Consider the following 18072-nt stretch of genomic DNA (forward strand, 5'->3'; position numbering starts at 1 on the left):
TCTAGCCCTTCCATGCCTCCAGCACTACATATTTTAGACGGCCTTGCAATGTTTCCCATCTGAAACTTAAGTCTCATGAAGGCACATTCCAAATGTATTTAAATAAAGGATACATACTCAATAAACATGAGCAGTCAATGGAGAAGAGTCATTTAATCTCTCATCTGTGATGGTTCTTTGTTGCATGTGTGTGTGTGTGTGTGTGTGTGTGTGTGTGTGTGTGTGTGTGTGTGTGTGTGTGTGTGTGTGTGTGTGTGTGTGTGTGTGTGTGTGTGTGTGTGTGTGTGTGCTGTAAAACGATTAGTCTAATCAAGAATGGGTCAAATATGGCAGCAATTATGTTGATGACACACACATACACGCACACCACCACGCACACACACATACATGCGCACAAACACACAAACGGTCCCTCACTTTTTTCTCTCTAATCAGGGTCAGACAGGATGCATCTGTGTCTGTCTGTCTGTCTGTCTGTCTGTCTGTCTGTCTGTCTGTCTGTCTGTCTGTCTGTCTGTCTGTCTGTCTGCTTGTGTGGGTGAGTATTACAGAAACATGAGTTGATGACATACAAATGAAACAAGTTTGGATATGAAAACTGCAAATGCTTCAAATTATAATTAAATCTTGATAACTTGACAATATATTGAAACATTATGGTTTCTACTTTCTAGGCCGACTGCTAGTGCTCTATTTACAGGATTCACATTATTGTGGGCGGGATACTCACGTCAGAGTTCAATTGATTGACGGCACTCTAGAGCAAATCCAGAGCGCATCCGTACATTTTGTTAGCCAATGAGCGACTGGATTTTTGTATTTGCGGAAGTATATTCAGACACGTTTTTGTACGGAGATATTAGATTCATAATGTTATTATTTCAAGAGTCCGTCTCGTTTAAGTATAAACCCAACAGTAAAGTGCGGACATAATGTTTTCTGTCTCCAGTGTTTTATATGTTGCAGTTATTTCGTTTTTGTATTATCAGTGACACATGCACATCGCGGCGCATCAAATAATTCGCTCCGGTTTGTGACTCCAACGTTGTTTAGATGACTAGCGTCCCTCCAGACCCTACATTTTGGGGGGAAGAGGAAAGCATTTGTCTACCAAAGCGCCCACGTATGGAGGAGTGTGAAGCGGAAACTGGGGACACCCGGAGGACCACAGTGGACGTGGTGAGGTGTTAAACGTTGATTGCAATTGGTGACACACTAAATCACAATAAAGCTTGAGTGTTTCTGTATAACTAGCGATATTATTTTCGAATTCATATAGTATGACTATAGTAACTTATATATTGCATACTGAAAGTCGAAAACATGATCTCTTTGCTCCCTTTTCCTTCCTAGTCTGTAATCATACCGGTGCACAACGCATCCTGTTGGCTGGAGGAGTGTCTACAGGCGGTTTTAAACCAGGACTTCACCGGTTCTTTGGAGCTGTCTGTGTATGATGACGCCAGCACTGTGAGTAATTGAGTGCAGTGTGTGAATAACACACACTGTGCACTATGAAGAAATAGATCAACCATAAAGTTAACAAGAACACAAGAAAGCTCAAAAAATGAAAGCTCTTTTTAAGTCCTCAAAAAAAGAAAGAAAAGCCTGTCAGTCAAGCGTAGATCTTCCTGATATTCCTGTTATTACCAATATATAGTCCCTTTATAAAGACGTAGGGTTAATTTAAAACTGTGTGTGTGTGTGTGTGTGTGTGTGTGTGTGTGTGTGTGTGTGTGTGTGTGTGTGTGTGTGTGTGTGTGTGTGTGTGTGTGTGTGTGTGTGTGCTCCTAACCTTAAGGATGCCTCCAGAGCAGTGCTTGAGAGTTGGAAGGAGAAGTTTGAAGCCAAGGCTGTTTCCATGGTGATCTCTGGTCATCACTCGGCTCAACCCAGAGGAGGTAAGTCAGCACAATGTGATATTATTATACTTTGTTTCAAATGCCCACAGCAGGAACACAGACTGGATGATTGTGTTTCTTTCAGTGGGTTATGCCAAAAACCAGGCAATATGTCAAAGTTCTGGACGTTACCTGTGCTTTCAGGATGCGGTAAGTGTGTGTGTGGGCATGTGTGTTATGCTTTAGTGGGCTCTTTGACACGCTTGCAGTTTATATTCTGAAAGAGACCTTAATGATGGTGAATTATTGGAGCCACGGGACAATAAACGACATGCTTTACATTGTATCACTGCTCTGTCCTCAGTAAGACATGGCTTTATGAGTTTGACCAGCACTCCCGGCAACTATTTACAATGGAGTTTTCCTGCAGACTATTGCGTCAGCTCAATGAAATGTAAGCCACATGCAGGGAACTTATTCCCTAAAGCGACACCTATTGCACTGAGGGTGCACTCACACTAGGCCATCTGGCCGTGGCCGTTGGCCGTTTTCACACCTAACCGTGCTCAACTGGCCCCATTGTTCTCTGGCCTGCACTCACACTAGGCCATCTGGCCGTGGCCGTTGGCCGTCGCAACTGTGGTCTGGCCACGGTAGGCTCTTGTACATACGTCATCACGTCGTAACACGTCGTCACCAAGCGTCTGCTGCATGGACCATAATAAAGTCTGCCGCCAGTCAGAGTTTTAACAACAATGGACAACAACACAGAGAACACAGTTCGCACTTTGCTGAGTCTTTTGCTTATTTGGAGCCGTTCTCAGATAGAGCCCACTCTCACTGCTGGTTTTTTCGAGTACGCAAACAAGCGTAAACATCGCTTGACGCCATGTTTACCGTTTACCGTTTAATAATAAAGGCTCGTCGCCTTTATTATGTCCATGGTCGTCGCATGGACTATACGTCATCCAGCTCAGGTTGCGTAGCCGTGCGTGTGTCGGCTCATTAGCATCTGTAACGTAGCGGCCCGTGCCGTAGCAGCACACCTCTCCCAAGTGGCCAAATTGGCCCGGCCTGGCCAGACTGGCCACTGCACCCTGACTGTATTGCATAGATCATGGAAGTCACTATGCCTGATTGATATCATACCGAATGTTAACATTGAATATGAAAATCAAATGTTCAGTCGAGGGGCATCGAATCGCATGTTATTTGTTTGGTTCACACGTGTCCCCCTGTGCCCTGTCCGTGTGTCCCAGGATGACGTCATGCTGTCCCAGCGCGTCAGTCTGCAGCACGCGGCGGCCCTCCTCCAGCCCCACGCTGTAGGCTCCTCCTCTTCCCTCCTCCCCTGTTTCTCCCTTGTCTTTTCTTCAGTATGTGTGTGTGCGTGGGTGGGTGGGTGGGTGCGTGGGTGCGTGCGTGCGTGCACACTAATCCCTATAAATGCACGATGAGGAGACCTATGACAGCCCGTGTTGAGTCCCTAGCTGTTTAGAGGACTCACTTTTTAAAAGTAGAAAGTATTTTATGCCAACCTTTTAATGTTCGTGAAAGGGACGGGTCAGGTTGGAAGAGTAAATAGTAAATAATAATTAAAAAAAAAAATCTTTTTCATACATCGATAGTGTTTTATATTTCTTCGGCTTTAGGGAGCCCTTGCAGTAACATCGAAAAATGCAAACACAATCTTTTCAATTTGAGTGTAACATAAACTTGTGACGGCGCCTCATTAATTCACTCCTATTGGCTGGATTAAAGGAAGTACACTCACACATGCAGAATCCAAGAAATCCAGAGCTCTCATTTCTGACGTGTGTGCGTGCGTGTGCGTGCATGCTTTTGTGTGTGCGTGTGTGCGTGTGTGCGTGTGTGTGTGTGTGTGTGTGTGTGTGAGGCACGGCGAGCAGGAAGGCGTATCCGGGGCTGAGGCTGGCTGGTGGGTTGCCAGGTCAGAGGTGAAGGGTCGTGGGTGTGTGGGCGGTTGGAGCAGCAGGCCAGACAGCAGGCTTGCTGCCGAGCATAAACAACCCGCCCTGCTCCGTAGGATGGGCTGTTTTTGTATTTGATCCAGGGATACCATTGTTCTCCCTGTTCTGTTTCTCTGAATGTGCGTTTGTAATAACACATCCATCCCTCCATGTCCTGTCGATTTCCTCTGTGATAGTAAGACTGTTGCAATCTAATGTGTGTGTGTGTGTGTGTGTGTGTGTGTGTGTCTGTGTTATGTATCGATCTGTGTTCCTGGAAGCTGATTGGCTGTGGAGTGCGCCGTGTTCCTGAGGGATCCACCGAGCGCTACACACGCTGGATCAACTCCATCACCCCGGAGCAGCTCCTCACTCAGGTGCCCGGCCCGCCACTGTGTGCACGAGGCCCACGTGCACAAGTACATGCGTGCGTGCGTGCATGTATGTATTCGTGCGCGTGTGTATGTGTGCCGTCAGAGAGGGTCACGAAGGTTCATGTGCCAGGAGGCGGTAGGGTCAAATAGAAACAGGATATGTACCTGCGGTCTACTCCTTTTTTTTTTCCACGGAAATAGGAATGCACTCCGGGCAGGGGACCCGGTGTTGGTGCACCCCTCTCTCTCGACCCCTCTCTGCCCACCCCTCTCTCCCCGTCCCCCCCCTTAACCCCATCCCCACCGAGGGCAGGCCAGAGGAAGCACTGGCCCTGCCAGTAAATGAGCCAGTGAGGCTAGCGGGCGGACGGTGGAAACTGTTGCTTATGGAGCAGAAGCAGTGTTATTGTTTTTGGACTAGAAACGCCACTGTGTATGGGAGTGGGTGCGTGGGTGTTGCTGTGTGTGTGCGGCTCGTGTTGGATGAACCTTAACATAATAACAGTTTCTTTGTTTGACGGTCGGAAGGGTTTGTGTTTTTTGTTGAACGTTACACACTATAAACACAATTGGCCACTATTCAATGTTGCATTATACATCTATTTTATCTTTCAACCTCTACCCTAGAGCTTCATGGGCTGTGGTAGAATGTAATCAAATTAGGAAGGAATATAAAAGCAACATTATGAGAGGCGGCACATGTTGAACTTGTATCACCGTGTCAATTAAATCTGCAGGTACACATTGTCAATAAATGGTGTATGATATTAACCTTTGCTGTTTGATTCAAACGACTGGCTACGATCACCAGGGAGGTCAATAGTGCGGGTTTGTACACTGGATTCGTTTTTTTGGCTAACAGCTGAACACCTTAACCTGAAGTAGCATTTGCTTGGAGCCAGGTAATAGCTAAATATGCATACAATTCGACTATTTCATGAATACAGTCCTTTTTTTATACATTCTAATTATACTCTAAGCACTTGGGTTTTTTTATCTGTTGATCCTCTGGAGAAAACACACTGTAACCGTGGAAACAACAGAACCAGAGAACAAACTGAGCTCTCTCTCTCTCTCTCTCTCTCTCTCTCTCTCTCTCTCTCTCTCTCTCTCTCTCTCTCTCTCTCTCTCTCTCTCTCTCTCTCTCTCTCTCTCTCTCTCTCTCTCTCTCTCTCTCTCTCTCTCTCTCTCTCTCTCTCTCTCTCTCTCTCTCTCTCTCTCTCTCTCTCTCTCTCTCTCTGTTTAGCTCCTCAGCCTAAATGACAGGGTGTATCCTCTTGATATGACATTTCATGGAGGGTCAGGTGACATCCTAGATTCTGCGCCCAGACGTCCGACTCCCCCCCGTCTCCTTCCTTTTCTATAATTATACTCTATTTTCTCCAGCACTCCTTATGGATAAAACTAGCAGCAGAATCACTCCGTTGTTTAGCTGTGTGTGTGTGTGTGTGTGTGTGTGTGTGTGTGTGTGTGTGTGTGTGTGTGTGTGTGTGTGTGTGTGTGTGTGTGTGTGTGTGTGTGTGTGTGTGTGTGTGTGTGTGTGTGGACCCTGAGTTCTCAGCTGAAGGCCATTAGATATGGTTCTCTATAACCATCGCTCATTCCTTTTTTTCTCTTCATTTCTGTAGTTTTTTATTTTTTTTGGACCCATGACTTTCAAGAGAGGAACATTTTGACCAGCTGTTACTCTTGTTAAATCCAGATGTTTCATTGCTGATTCCATCTGTATACAAATCGGCCTGAGAAGCCATTTTGTGGAGGATGAGACCACATTCACCTAGAATGAACCTGAAATGCAAAAAAAACAGATTCACCATTTCAATGAAAATAGCGACACAAAAAACAGACAAGAGGAGTAGAGATGGCGGCTGGAAATGGAAATGAGGTGTGGGCAGTATTGCTGACAAGGGGCTTCGGGTGGCATGTGGGTTATGGTAAAGGGGGACGGGGGCTCACAATTACATTGTGCTGACTTACCTCCTCTGGTTGTTGGCCAACTCGGTACATTGTTGGCTTGATCACAAACTCCCTTAGCCATGCAGACTGAAGCCATTAAGGAGAATAATAAGGATATATAATTCCTTGTTTGTGTACAATAAGTCCCAATAACCATTGAACACATGCAGTCGGTGCCCTGAAAGCCCATGTACCAGGTTGTCGTTTCTGGTGAACCCCTAAAGCTGCAGCTGGTCTGGCAGCAGCCAGTGCCAGGCCCAGTATCATTCCCAGGCCTGGTCACGGTACAGGCAGAATAAACAAATAGAGAAAATTGGTTGGGAAAAAAGAACTGGTGGTGGATTTGAAATACTTTTTGTTTGACGACACTTGTTTGTTGAAGGATATGCCTTTTAGATGCGTGCCCCACTTCCCTTTGAAAGGAGTGAACGCCAAAGGATCGCATGTGATTCTCTGTAATGGTCGCTTGTAATCACTGTATGGCTGTATGGCAATCACTGTACGGTCAACACCGTTGTGCTCAAAGTTGAGCAGTGTGTTTTCATTGTGCTTATTTCACACCAAATATCAAAGATCACACTTTATGTCCTTGGATAAGAACTTTATACAAAAACAGAGAAGTCAATTCGTAGGGACATTTAGTGTGTGGTTTTTGTGTGTGACTGTTTGTGTTGTTAATAGTGCATCATCCGCAGGCGTACACCTCTCACGGACCCACGGTGATCATGCCCACGTGGTTCTGCTCCAGAGACTGGTTCTGCCAAGTGGGACCCTTCGACGAGGGAGGCAAGGTGCGAGCCCGGGCCAGGGGCTCTGCAGGCCATCTCTCTTCAAAGAGCTCACCGGCTTTTAACTGTGAAACAAAGTGTCATACACCATCGTCCCGTCGCTACCCTCCAACCATCACACACCCTCACCACATCAAGTTTCCTCAATTTGGGTTAAATAATAATAATGATAAGACATTTTATTTGAAGGCACCTTTCTCGAAACTCAAGGACAGCGTATAAAGGTAAACAAAAAAAACTCAGAAAGAAAGAACATTAAGAAAGAGAGAAAGGAAAAATCTGTTTTTCCGACCAGTAGGATAAACTGATTACTTACTTACTTAATTACTTCCTTCTCACTACAATGCATTAGTTTGCTCTTTCAGTCCATTCCTGCACCATACTCCAGCCTCATGGTCTATTTCTGTTACTGTCACTGTACAAAGTGTACCGTAGGTGCGCTCATCATGATGACCTCTCTTTGCTTGACCTCACCTTGAACCCGTCGCCTCTGCAGGGGGTCCCGGAGGACCTGCTCTTCTTCTACCAGAGCCTCCGTCAGGGGGGAGGCGTGTCCAGGGTGGAGCAGTGCATGCTGGTCTATCGCTACCACGAGCAAGCCGCAACGCACTCTGTGCTTGAGTAAGCCCCTTTCTCCCCGTGCATGTGCACACATGCTTTCGCGAAGCGCGCACACACACACACACACACACACACACACACACACACACACACACACACACACACACACACACACACACACACAGGAACATCTTGTCTTCCGCTTGCTCGTTGCTCCCCTACTGCCTGCATCCTCTGTCAGCAACGTGTGTTGTGTTCTTTCTGAGATGGTTTGTACACATGGACACATCTGGAAGGACACACACACGCACACACCCACATGTGGTTGTCTAGTTGTGGGATTCCCAAGCAGATACTCAGGAATGCACTCACTTTCACTCACTTTCCCAGCGTACGACTCAGAAATTCCTCCCCGGCATTCCTTTTGCGCTCGGTATGTTGGGGTCCCGGACGCCAGGGTGGAGGCGGGGCCTGTCTGAGAACGACCTGAGAGGGATGGGGGCGGGGGCAGTGTTGGCTGAGGTGGGGGTCGACTGGACCGGGGGTCAAGTCGCTGAGGGTCTGTGTACAGTGACCCCAGTCACAATTTCCCTTCTTTTTGAAACACGCTTTTGAGATGATTATGTAGGGACAATCCAATTAACGTTCTCACAAGAATACACTGAGAGGGTTGATGTGTAGGTGTGTGTCTTTTGTCCTTGTTTTTCTATCTGCTGAAGTTAAGGGTTCATGGTATTTCTTGACTCCATTGACATTCCTTCCAGGGAAACTATTTGGAAGTTGCGCGTGGACTTCTTACAGGAGCGGGTCCTCAGCCAATGGGAAAGCTTCACCATATGGAATGCTGGGAAGCAGGGACGGAAGCTCTACCGAAGCCTTAGCCCGGCCAATCAGAAGAAGGTACTCACCAGGCCACGAGACTTGAACGCTTGTAATCATGTAAACGATGGAATACATTGGTGGCTGGCTGCAGTCCTTGTTTCTGATACGCTGTTCTATTTCTCAGGTGAGGGCTTTCTGTGACGTGGATGAGAACAAGATCCAAAAGGGCTTCTACACTTATCAGGACTCCAAGGTGGGAAATGGGTGCACTAACTGTGGATAGTGAGTCCAGAGGCTCTACTGAGTTCAGGCCTGAGACAGGCAGGCCAGTAACGCATGTACAGTCTAACTCAGGTCTTCTCCATCATTTGATGCAAGACTCTTTCACTTCACATCTGTTTCCACCTCAGGAAAGGCCGAAGCCCAGGATCCCAGTTCTGCATTACAGAGAAGCCTCTTCGCCATTCATCATATGCGTGAAATTGGCAAGTAGTGTGTGTGTGTGTGTGTGTGTGTGTGTGTGTGTGTGTGTGTGTGTGTGTGTGTGTGTGTGTGTGTGTGTGTGTGTGTGTGTGTGTGTGTGTGTGTGTGTGTGTGTGTGTGTGTGTGTGTGTGTTTCCGCCCATGCATGATTGTGACCATGCATTGTTATTTTATGAGATTGTTCTTCCCTTACGCCTCGTTTCCACATACGTATGTTTTTCGTATCCGTGCTTCCGTAAATTTACGGAAGGAGTCGCTAGTGTTTTACGTACGGGCATTACTTTATTTACGGACAAAAGATGAAGGAGTTCAAGTGCCTCGGGGTCTTGTTCGCGAGTGAGGGTACTATGGAGCGTGAGATTGGCCGGAGAATCGGAGCAGCGGGGGCGGTATTGCGTTCGCTTTACCGCACCGTTGTAACGAAAAGAGAGCTGAGTCGCATGCAAAGCTCTCGATCTACCGGTTGGGTGATGACCGAAAGGACGAGATCGCGGGTACAAGCGGCCGAGATGAGTTTTCTCAGAAGGGTGGCTGGCGTCTCCCTGGAGACCTCGGGGAAGAACCAGGACTAGGTGGAGAGATTATATCTCAACACTGGCCTAGGAACGCCTCGGGATCCCCCCGTCAGAGTTGGTCAATGTGGCCCGGGAAAGGGAAGTCTGGAGCCCCCTGCTTGAGCTGCTCCCCCCGCGACCCGACCCCGGATAAGCGGATAGGAGACCGGTACTTTGGAACATGAGGATCGACATATGCAGAGATAAAAACAAACCAACCAGGCTTGGAAAGAGATCGCCGAGGAGTTTGGCCTGCCAGGTACTTAGCCTACAAGTTTTGTGAAAAACATAAAAACTTTCATACGGTATCTCCGTAAAACGACGGCGAAAGTTCAATTTTTTTAACGTATATTACGGACATACCGGACAGAAATTTTACGGAGGGGAGGAGTCTCGGAGGAAAAACGGACATTACGGAGAATCACATGGGAATGAATGGACTTTCGGTCGGAGACGGTTGAATCGCATACGAGAATGTACGTATGTGGAAACGAGGCGTTAGGCTTTATGTTATGTGTTGATAGTATGGGATGTGACACACAGACACACACACACACACAGACACACACACACACACACACACACAGACACACAGACATTTGGCAGCTCTTCATTCAAAGCCCTTAAACTCAATAAGTTAAACTATTTGTCTATCCATACGTAGTATTGTGTCTAGGATTACCGTTGTATTGCTTCTTACTTCATTCAAAGTTACTTCATACACAGTGCAGGGACGGGGAGGAGTAGTCAAGCAGACAGTTAATTGGCTATTTATCTCAGACCCCCACCTCCAGGGGGTCCTGATTGGCCAATTTGGGAAATAGGAGCTGTTATAATTTTTGGGGGCCTGGGTTCAATCAGCCTTTGCCCAGGACAACCCCGTTCATGTCTTACACACACACACACACACACACACACACACACACACACACACACACACACACACACACACACACACACACACACACACACACACACACACACACACACACACACACACACACACACACACACCTGGATACAATCAGACAGACGCTGATTGAAAGAGTGGTTCTAAGCTTCTTACTGAACCCTTAACTGGTAGAATTGTGACCATTTGTCTTGGCTAAATATAATTTCCGTCTTTGGATTGACACGGATCATAGCCTAAACCATACAATTCACCAAGCAGGAAGAGACCTAGATGTGTGTGGAATGAGACAATATCGCTCAATAGAACGTTTCTCATTTATGATAACAATAATTGTGAATCAGGGTGTTTTCATGAAGATACGGCAAATATAGAATATGTTTTCTTCTAAAACTGGTCCTTCTTCCTTTTAACCAGGACATGACAGAGGGTGTGTTGGAGAATAACCTGAAGAGTCTGCAGCTGACTGAAGGAGTGGACTATTACCATTTTAACTGAGAACCCGGCCAACTACTGTAGCCCTGCAGAGACCACAGTGCAGTACTGTAGCCCTGCAGAGACCACAGTGCAGTACTGTAGCCCTGGAGACCACAGTGCAGTACTGTAGCCCTGGAGACCACAGTGCAGTACTGTAGCCCTGGAGACCACAGTGCAGTACTGTAGCCCTGGAGACCACAGTGCAGTACTGTAGCCCTGGAGACCACAGTGCAGTACTGTAGCCCTGGAGACCACAGTGCAGTACTGTAGCCCTGGAGACCACAGTGCAGTACTGTAGCCCTGGCAGAGACCACAGTGCACTACTGTAGCCCTGGAAGACATAGGAGGGGGAGAAACTTGGGCATTACTTGCCCTACACAATCCCTTTTTTCATTCTTCACACACACACACACACACACACACACACACACACACACACACACACACACACACACACACACACACACACACACACACACACACACACACACACACACACACACACACACACACACACAGAGAGAGAGAGGCACAGAGCGTGAGTGCAGAGGTGGACTGGACAACCTTGAGGTGAAGGACATCAGCAAGATGGAGTTTTTAACATGACGGCTGCTGGGCTGAGGTGGACTCAAGGAAACTTGTGTTGGTGGGGTCATGGTGAACACATAATGCAGAGCAAGTGACCGAAAACGCTGTGTGCCATTATTTCACCCCATCCGATTTCATGTTTTTTTTGTGAGTTTTTTTTAACAAATGTTAATGTCTTGCACTTTTTAGCATTTGTCTAAAATGAAATCTGAACGGTTTTAATGGTTTTATAGAACAATAACTGAATATGATGGACTGAAAGTAATTATCGTTGGTGACAGAGAAGCAAACCTTTACCAAACATTGGGAGCGATCGTTGCAAATTACACTTCCCATGGTCACCAAGAGGCCAGGACCATTGAGAAAATAACATTCCCACGTCGTTTTGGGTTGATGCTGGGTGATTTCCCATCGTTTGTTAAACCTCGGTGTTGTGCTGACTCATAAATATAAAAACAGAGGTTCAAAGGGGAGGCCTTTTACTTGATCAATCAGGAGTTTGCACGGCTGCCCTTTACAATACTAACCGTCAAATAAATACAATCTTGTTGGATTTCCTTATTGTCCCCTGAAATCCCTTTTGAATTTGCAGTTTACCTGTAATAAATAAATGTGAGACGAACTGTACTTTCAATGTTTTAATGAGTAGGAGGGGAAATTAATTCTATTCATCTGTGAGTTGAAGGTTTCATGATTTCGCAAAAGAAACCCTGCAGCATTCAGCCAACATGTGCAGCCCCCATGCATGTGTAACACGGGCCTCCTTTCAGCCCCCTCAGGTCCAGCTCGGCTCCAACTCCTTTTGCCAGTCATGTTATGGAATCCCAAAAACAATGAGCCCTTGAAGGAAAGCACAGTGTACCGGAGCTGTAAACACGACACAGACACACAACCGGGGCTTAATCGACCACACGGAGAGGAGATTTGCTATCACAAGGTAAACAAACAGTTTCTTTAGAAATCTCCCTCCTTATGTTTCTTGGGTTAGGGTAGTGGTCTTTCTTGCAGTAAACCTGACCGCTGCAGTTTGTTGGGAAACAGCTGGGTGGAAAGCAGGGAAGCGGACGTGTGTATTTCCATCGGGGGTCACTGAGGGACAGATTATACCCGACGGATCTACCCCTGTGCCATCTTCTTGCATTATAAACCGATAAATAATCATTACTCAAAATATCTATATTTGATCTTTCAAAGACAGTTTTTGAAAAGTCAAAGGTTTGTTATACTAGAAGCAGCGGTGTAAGAAGTGGAGATACCAAGAAAGAGAGGGAAGGGGCTTGTCATCCCTCACGCCGATAGATCACCCAACTGCCCCCCACACACACACACACACACACACATACACAGACCTACCCCAGTGGTACAACCCAAGTGCTGAGAAAACTATCACATCTGCTTAGCACCTACTCACCAGCCCCCGGAGTCAGACCCCCACCCTTCTCTCCTGATACCCCTCCAAACACAAGGCTCGTACACAGCTCTCTGGCCAGGGAACTCTGAACTCTTTTGTTTTTTCTGGATTTTAGCTGTTTTTTGAACATAGGCCTACACATTTATATCAGGGATTTTTTTTTCTTCTATATATGGTTGTAAGGACTGCAGCACTTCTATTTGTACCCTCTCACAATCGTGTATCCCAGAAAGGGGGCCGTCTGACATGAATGAAACTGCCTTTGATAAACGCAATTAGGAAGAAATTGGCCGTACATGAGATTTAACTCCACTAGTAAGGACTTGGTTTGCTCCAGAGAATGACCAGAGATGTATTTTTCTTAGCTTATTCGTCACTCACTCTGTCTGTCTGAGACCATTAGCCCGGATAACACACGCCAACACAAACACATTCCTCTAAGGAACATCACCCTGAAGCCCGGAACACACACACACACACACTGGAGCAGACATACCTACACGCACGCACGCACGCACGCACGCACGCACGCACGCACACACACACACACACACACACACACACACACACACACACACACACACACACACACACACACACACACACACACACACACACACACACTGGAGCAGACACACACACACAGACTGAAGCCGACACACCTACACACACACAAGACTCCCTGGCATGGGAGCTGATAGCAGAAGAGTATTTGAGAGCCAGAGGTCAGACACTCAAGGCTTTTTCCGTCATCTGAGACTTTCTCCGTCCCTCGGGGTCCTGGTTTTAACACCTCTTTATCATGTCCCCTGCTGCTCCGGCCCAGTCTGTGTGTGGATCAGTTCATGTAGGGGGGAGGGAGGGTGAGCCCCCCCCTCCGGCCCCCCCTCCACTACAGTTCGGCGTGTGCCGTGGACTGATGACAGACGTTCCTCCTGTCAGCATTTTTGAAGAGAGCCAGGTGACCGAGGAGGTGGAGGGGGAGGGGGAGGGGGGGGGGGGGGGGGTGGAGAAGCACGAAGGGTCAAACACAACTGAACATGACGTCAACACCATGAGGAGATTCTTCTGGGGTGACTTGATGAGAGAAAGTGGACTAGGCAGAACGTCTAGTTGGAAACAATGGATCCCTGTACACATAAATAATTTACTCTAAATGTCGTATATTTAGGATTTACCCCCTCCTCACCCTTCTAGGTGAGCTGGTGTTATTTGTGCGTGTGATAGGGAATTCAATGGGGAGAGAGCATGGGGGGGGGCTTGGTATGCTCTCCGAATAAGTTACATTGCTGAAGCTTGTTGTGGGAATGTGACAGGTCAGTAACATACCTACCGCTCCGACTGTTTTCTCACGGGAAAACAACCCGGGAACCGAATGGTGGGACGTACGTGTGACTTTTCCCTATGTCTGGTCCGTCTTTATTCTGGGTTTGAATGGCGCACCTTTTTATTTATTTTATAAAAATCAGAGGGAACTTAGAGCATTTGCTCTGTTTGGAATAGACAAAGTTATAAATAAAGAATATAAAATATACAACCCCAAAACAAAGTCAGCAATACACATGTGGGGGTAGAAAATATGCAAATATCGTAGGCACTGTCCTAAATCAAGTACACCGAAACATACGAAATGGCTCAAAAGCTGTTAATATTGTACATGGCATTGAAAGGTGAATTTTGAACATTGCACATTGATGCATGCATGCATATGACTCATTTTCAATGAAATAATATAACCCGTTTGTTTGCCAATCCAAGAATATACGGGGGCCTACATGAGGCTCACAGCACATGAGCGCAGTCGGGGAAATGCGTGGGCGTGGTATGGAGTGGGCGCGCTATGAGCAGTCAGCTGCTGGCACGCGCTCTGGGCGGCTGCCGGATTGAATGGTGAGCAGTGACGTACTCCAGGAGTCCTGATTTTAACTATTTATCTCCTCAATGGCTCAACACTGCCGCTCAAAACACATCGTGCAAAGATCGTAGTCCGCATAGTAGGCTATATCATAGTCCAAACTAATATTTTGCACCGATTCTAATGACTTGTAATTGATTCGTCGTGGGAGTGAAAACTGCCTGATCCTTTGGACATAGCCTGCTTGAAGCGGTGAACCATGTTGTGGCTTTGGGTCGCGTATTGGAACGCAGCCGCGCTCCTCTGCGGGGCTGCGGCACAATATTCAAGTGACGAGTGCAGCTGGCGAGGAAGGTAACGTGATGAGCCAAGAACCAGTCGAATTGTGTATCGTAACATTATTATGAATGGATTTAGACTTTGCTTCTGTTTTGGATGTACGTAAACCAGATTAAATTTTTACCAATTTCATGGTTATTCTATAGCCTATATAGGCCTACTCGTAGGCCTATTTCAATTATCTGACTCACGCTTCATTTCATTTGTCTCATTTAATGTATCCTCTTCGCATTATTTTTGTGTTTATTGCATTTTAATGAAGATTTTGGTGAGAGGGAGAAATTTCTTTGAACCAAAACTTTTTACAGTAGACCTACTGTTTTTAACTATCAAGTGGAATTGATCATTTCAACTGCCATTATAAACGCACGATTATAGGGGCCAGTTTCATGTCTTATGTGTCTACTCAAACCAAATGGCAGACTTTGATCAGCGCCAGTCTCTTTCCTGCCGGCTATAAAACTAAAAGCTCGCTCTTCGCACTTCGAGGTTGTTAAGTTTTATGCCCCCCACACGTCTAACGATCTAATCAGTCACTGGTGTTGAATTACCATTGACTGGCGAAGATAAGAGAACAAACGAGCAAACGAGCATTGAGAAAAAGGACTTTCAGTTGTATCTTCTTTATGAAACGCTTCTATTTTTCTGTGTAGTAGGCCTATCTATGTTTGGCAAACAGCCCAAACAGATGACATTGACATAGGGCCGATTTCCTAAAATAAAAAAACAAATTTCTTCAACTCCTTAATCTTCTTCCCGCATGTAGTGGCCTGAGTCACGAGCCCCACGTGAGAGACGTGGAGCAGATCTACCTGCGCTGTGCCCAGGGCTCCCTGACGTGGCTCTACCCTACCGGGGCCATCATCGTCAACCTGCGGCCCAACACTGAGCCGTCGTCCGGGGGCGCCGCCGGCCTCCACGCCTGCATCAAGCCACGGGCGGACTCAAAGGTGAGCCAGAAAGCTGCTCTAGGTCACTTTTGTACTACTGCTCCCTACTCAATTGAAACATAATGTGAACTACAACGATTCTCAAGAATGAAACACGCCCATCCATATATGAAATGTAATTTAAAGGGGTGATATTATGCCACAAGGTGTGCCATTACATGAGACATTACAAGCCATTGGAGAATCTGCCTTTTGTTTTCCTAGATGTACGATGGATAGGTAAGCAACATTTGCTACAGTCCACTGGGTAGGCTGCGTACATTTAGGTGGACACTCCCAATTGCGACGTCATAGGGATTTTCAAACGCCTTGTAACGGCTAATCAAACTCGCATCTGGTGCCATAATATCACCCCTTTAAGATGAGATGCGCTCTATTAATCCCACACGAAGCATGACAAAAGCAGGACGAGAAGAACCGAACGCTCCAACAAACCCACAACAGTGTCTAAAGTGTACCTGTACACCCGTCCCCATCCACCAGGGGGCCCAGCTGTACCTGGAGCAGGCGGGGGGCCTGAGCGTCCTGCTGGGGGAGAGGGAGCAGGCCCTGGGGGCGGTGCGCTGCTTCAGCCTGGCCCAGGGCACGCTGTTTGTGGAGGCGGTGGCCCACACGGACATCAGCAGGAGGATCACGGCCTTCCAGTACGAGCTGGTGCCCAGCCAGGGGCCCGGGGCCAACATGTACCCCTACCTGCACTCTGGCACAGGTGAGGCGCGTGACGGGACCGGCTGCCATGGTTACCACCCAGGCGGTCCACAGACTTAAGGCTCAGTGATGGTTCCCACGTCGACGCAACGCAAGGACCACGCAGACGCACAGACGCAAGTGAGCTGACCAATCACAGCCCTTGCTGCTGCGTTGCCTCGACGCAAGGTTACAATTTTTGGGAAGCGCACGTCGGGCCCATGCGGTTGACGTAAGGAGGCTCTGCAAGGGCCTGATGGGTCCGTAAACCTCCTTGTGTTGTGTCGCGTTGTGTCGCGTTGTGTCGCGTTGTGTCGACTAAGCCTTTACAGTGAATTCCGTTAGTGATCATTCGTGAGTGAGTAGGGGTGTTTGGACCTCGCTGGAGGATGCCTGTGGGTAGACTTCGTATCCCAACCTCTCGTCTGGGATACGAACCCCCTTTACCGCTCTGCCGGGACACGCACCCAACATGGACGTTGCTCATGGGTTTAAATCAGGTGTTTCCGTGTCGTCTCACCAGTAGTGTGAGCTAATGCAAGGTGACAGACAGACTGACGGCGCCGCTGACAGAGGTCAACACGAAGGAAGTAATTAGCTCCCGGGCTAATTACGATGCCGCAGCACAAGCTGTGTGTTCCAGATCCCGAGTAGTGTCTGGTTTAAAATAAACACGTGGGTTGGACGGTGCAGAAGCAGGCCCCACTCCGAAACAGAGTCTGGTTCCTTCTGTGTTCTCCCGCTTATTTGTTATACCTCATCGTCTCTTGTTTTCCACCTCCCCTCTCCCTCACCCTCAACCTCTGTCAGTCACCAGTCCCAGGCTCCCATTAAGGTTGAACCCAGGGGTCAAGCAATCAGCTCTTGGCTGTCAATCATGACCGCCTGGCGCAATGCATTGTGGGTAGCCCACCCATATAGCAGACGGCATTTCGGGGTATGGGGTTTTTGGCGGTAGAAAAAACGGCGTGTTAGTTCTTGTACCTGACGGGGCCCAAGGTTGATTTTCAGGTCTTTACACCTGTTGCTGTCATCCACGGTCAACGACACGTTGTACTAAAATCGTAACTAGAGTTTGTGATTGGTATAAAACGATATTCCCCTTCCGCACAGCCTCCTGTAAACCATGTTCAGATGAGGAAGTCCTGATGGCTGTGTGTACCAGTGACTTTGGTAATTAATGAAACACACACACACACACACACACACACACACACACACACACACACACACACACACACACACACACACACACACACACACACACACACACAGAGCTCACCACTGAACATAATCCTATTGCCATCAGCTTACTTTATATTTTGGTGTGATGTCTTTAAACCTCTTCCTTCCCCCTCCTCCACAGCGGGCAGAGGCGTCATACGAGGCGTGGTGAGCTCTCCCCCCCCCTCCCCCACCTCGTCGTTGGGGGCCGCTGGCGACGGCCACCTCTCCGCCGCGGTGAGCCTGAGTCGTCTCTTCCACCAGAAGAGCGCCGTGTTCTCC

At 47.6% G+C, this 18072-nt stretch overlaps 2 protein-coding genes across 7 annotated transcripts in view; both read left to right on the top strand.

The window, feature by feature from the left end:
- The first annotated feature begins 807 nt into the window (after positions 1–807).
- On the top strand, positions 808–11946 carry b3gntl1 (UDP-GlcNAc:betaGal beta-1,3-N-acetylglucosaminyltransferase-like 1). 6 transcript variants are annotated; one of them, XM_060047890.1, is made up of 14 exons: positions 808–921; positions 1054–1179; positions 1354–1470; positions 1802–1901; positions 1987–2051; positions 3101–3166; positions 4093–4188; positions 6837–6932; positions 7426–7550; positions 8255–8390; positions 8497–8565; positions 8723–8797; positions 10677–10770; positions 11027–11946. In XM_060047890.1, the coding sequence occupies exons 1-13, from the start codon at positions 871–873 to the stop codon at positions 10755–10757; spliced, it is 1203 nt and encodes a 400-aa protein (XP_059903873.1). In that variant the 5' UTR covers positions 808–870; the 3' UTR covers positions 10758–10770; positions 11027–11946. The 6 variants fall into 6 exon arrangements, with proteins under 6 accessions (XP_059903873.1, XP_059903874.1, XP_059903876.1 ...); XM_060047892.1 differs by having other exon boundaries at positions 830–848; XM_060047891.1 differs by having other exon boundaries at positions 808–1179.
- Positions 11947–14524: 2578 nt separating this feature from the next.
- metrnlb (meteorin like, glial cell differentiation regulator b) overlaps positions 14525–18072 on the top strand; it is a 5021-nt gene continuing 1473 nt past the window's right edge. The window contains exons 1-5 of the mRNA XM_060047904.1: positions 14525–14944; positions 15696–15879; positions 16363–16588; positions 17680–17739; positions 17933–18072. The exon at positions 17933–18072 is cut by the window's right edge and continues 1473 nt beyond it. Of these exons, the coding sequence (XP_059903887.1) occupies positions 14850–14944; positions 15696–15879; positions 16363–16588; positions 17680–17739; positions 17933–18072 (705 nt within the window). The 5' untranslated portion in view covers positions 14525–14849. The remainder of the gene's footprint in view (positions 14945–15695; positions 15880–16362; positions 16589–17679; positions 17740–17932) is intronic.

Source organism: Gadus macrocephalus, chromosome 3 (genome assembly GCF_031168955.1).
Source record: "Gadus macrocephalus chromosome 3, ASM3116895v1".
In the NCBI taxonomy this organism is placed as follows: domain Eukaryota; kingdom Metazoa; phylum Chordata; class Actinopteri; order Gadiformes; family Gadidae; genus Gadus; species Gadus macrocephalus.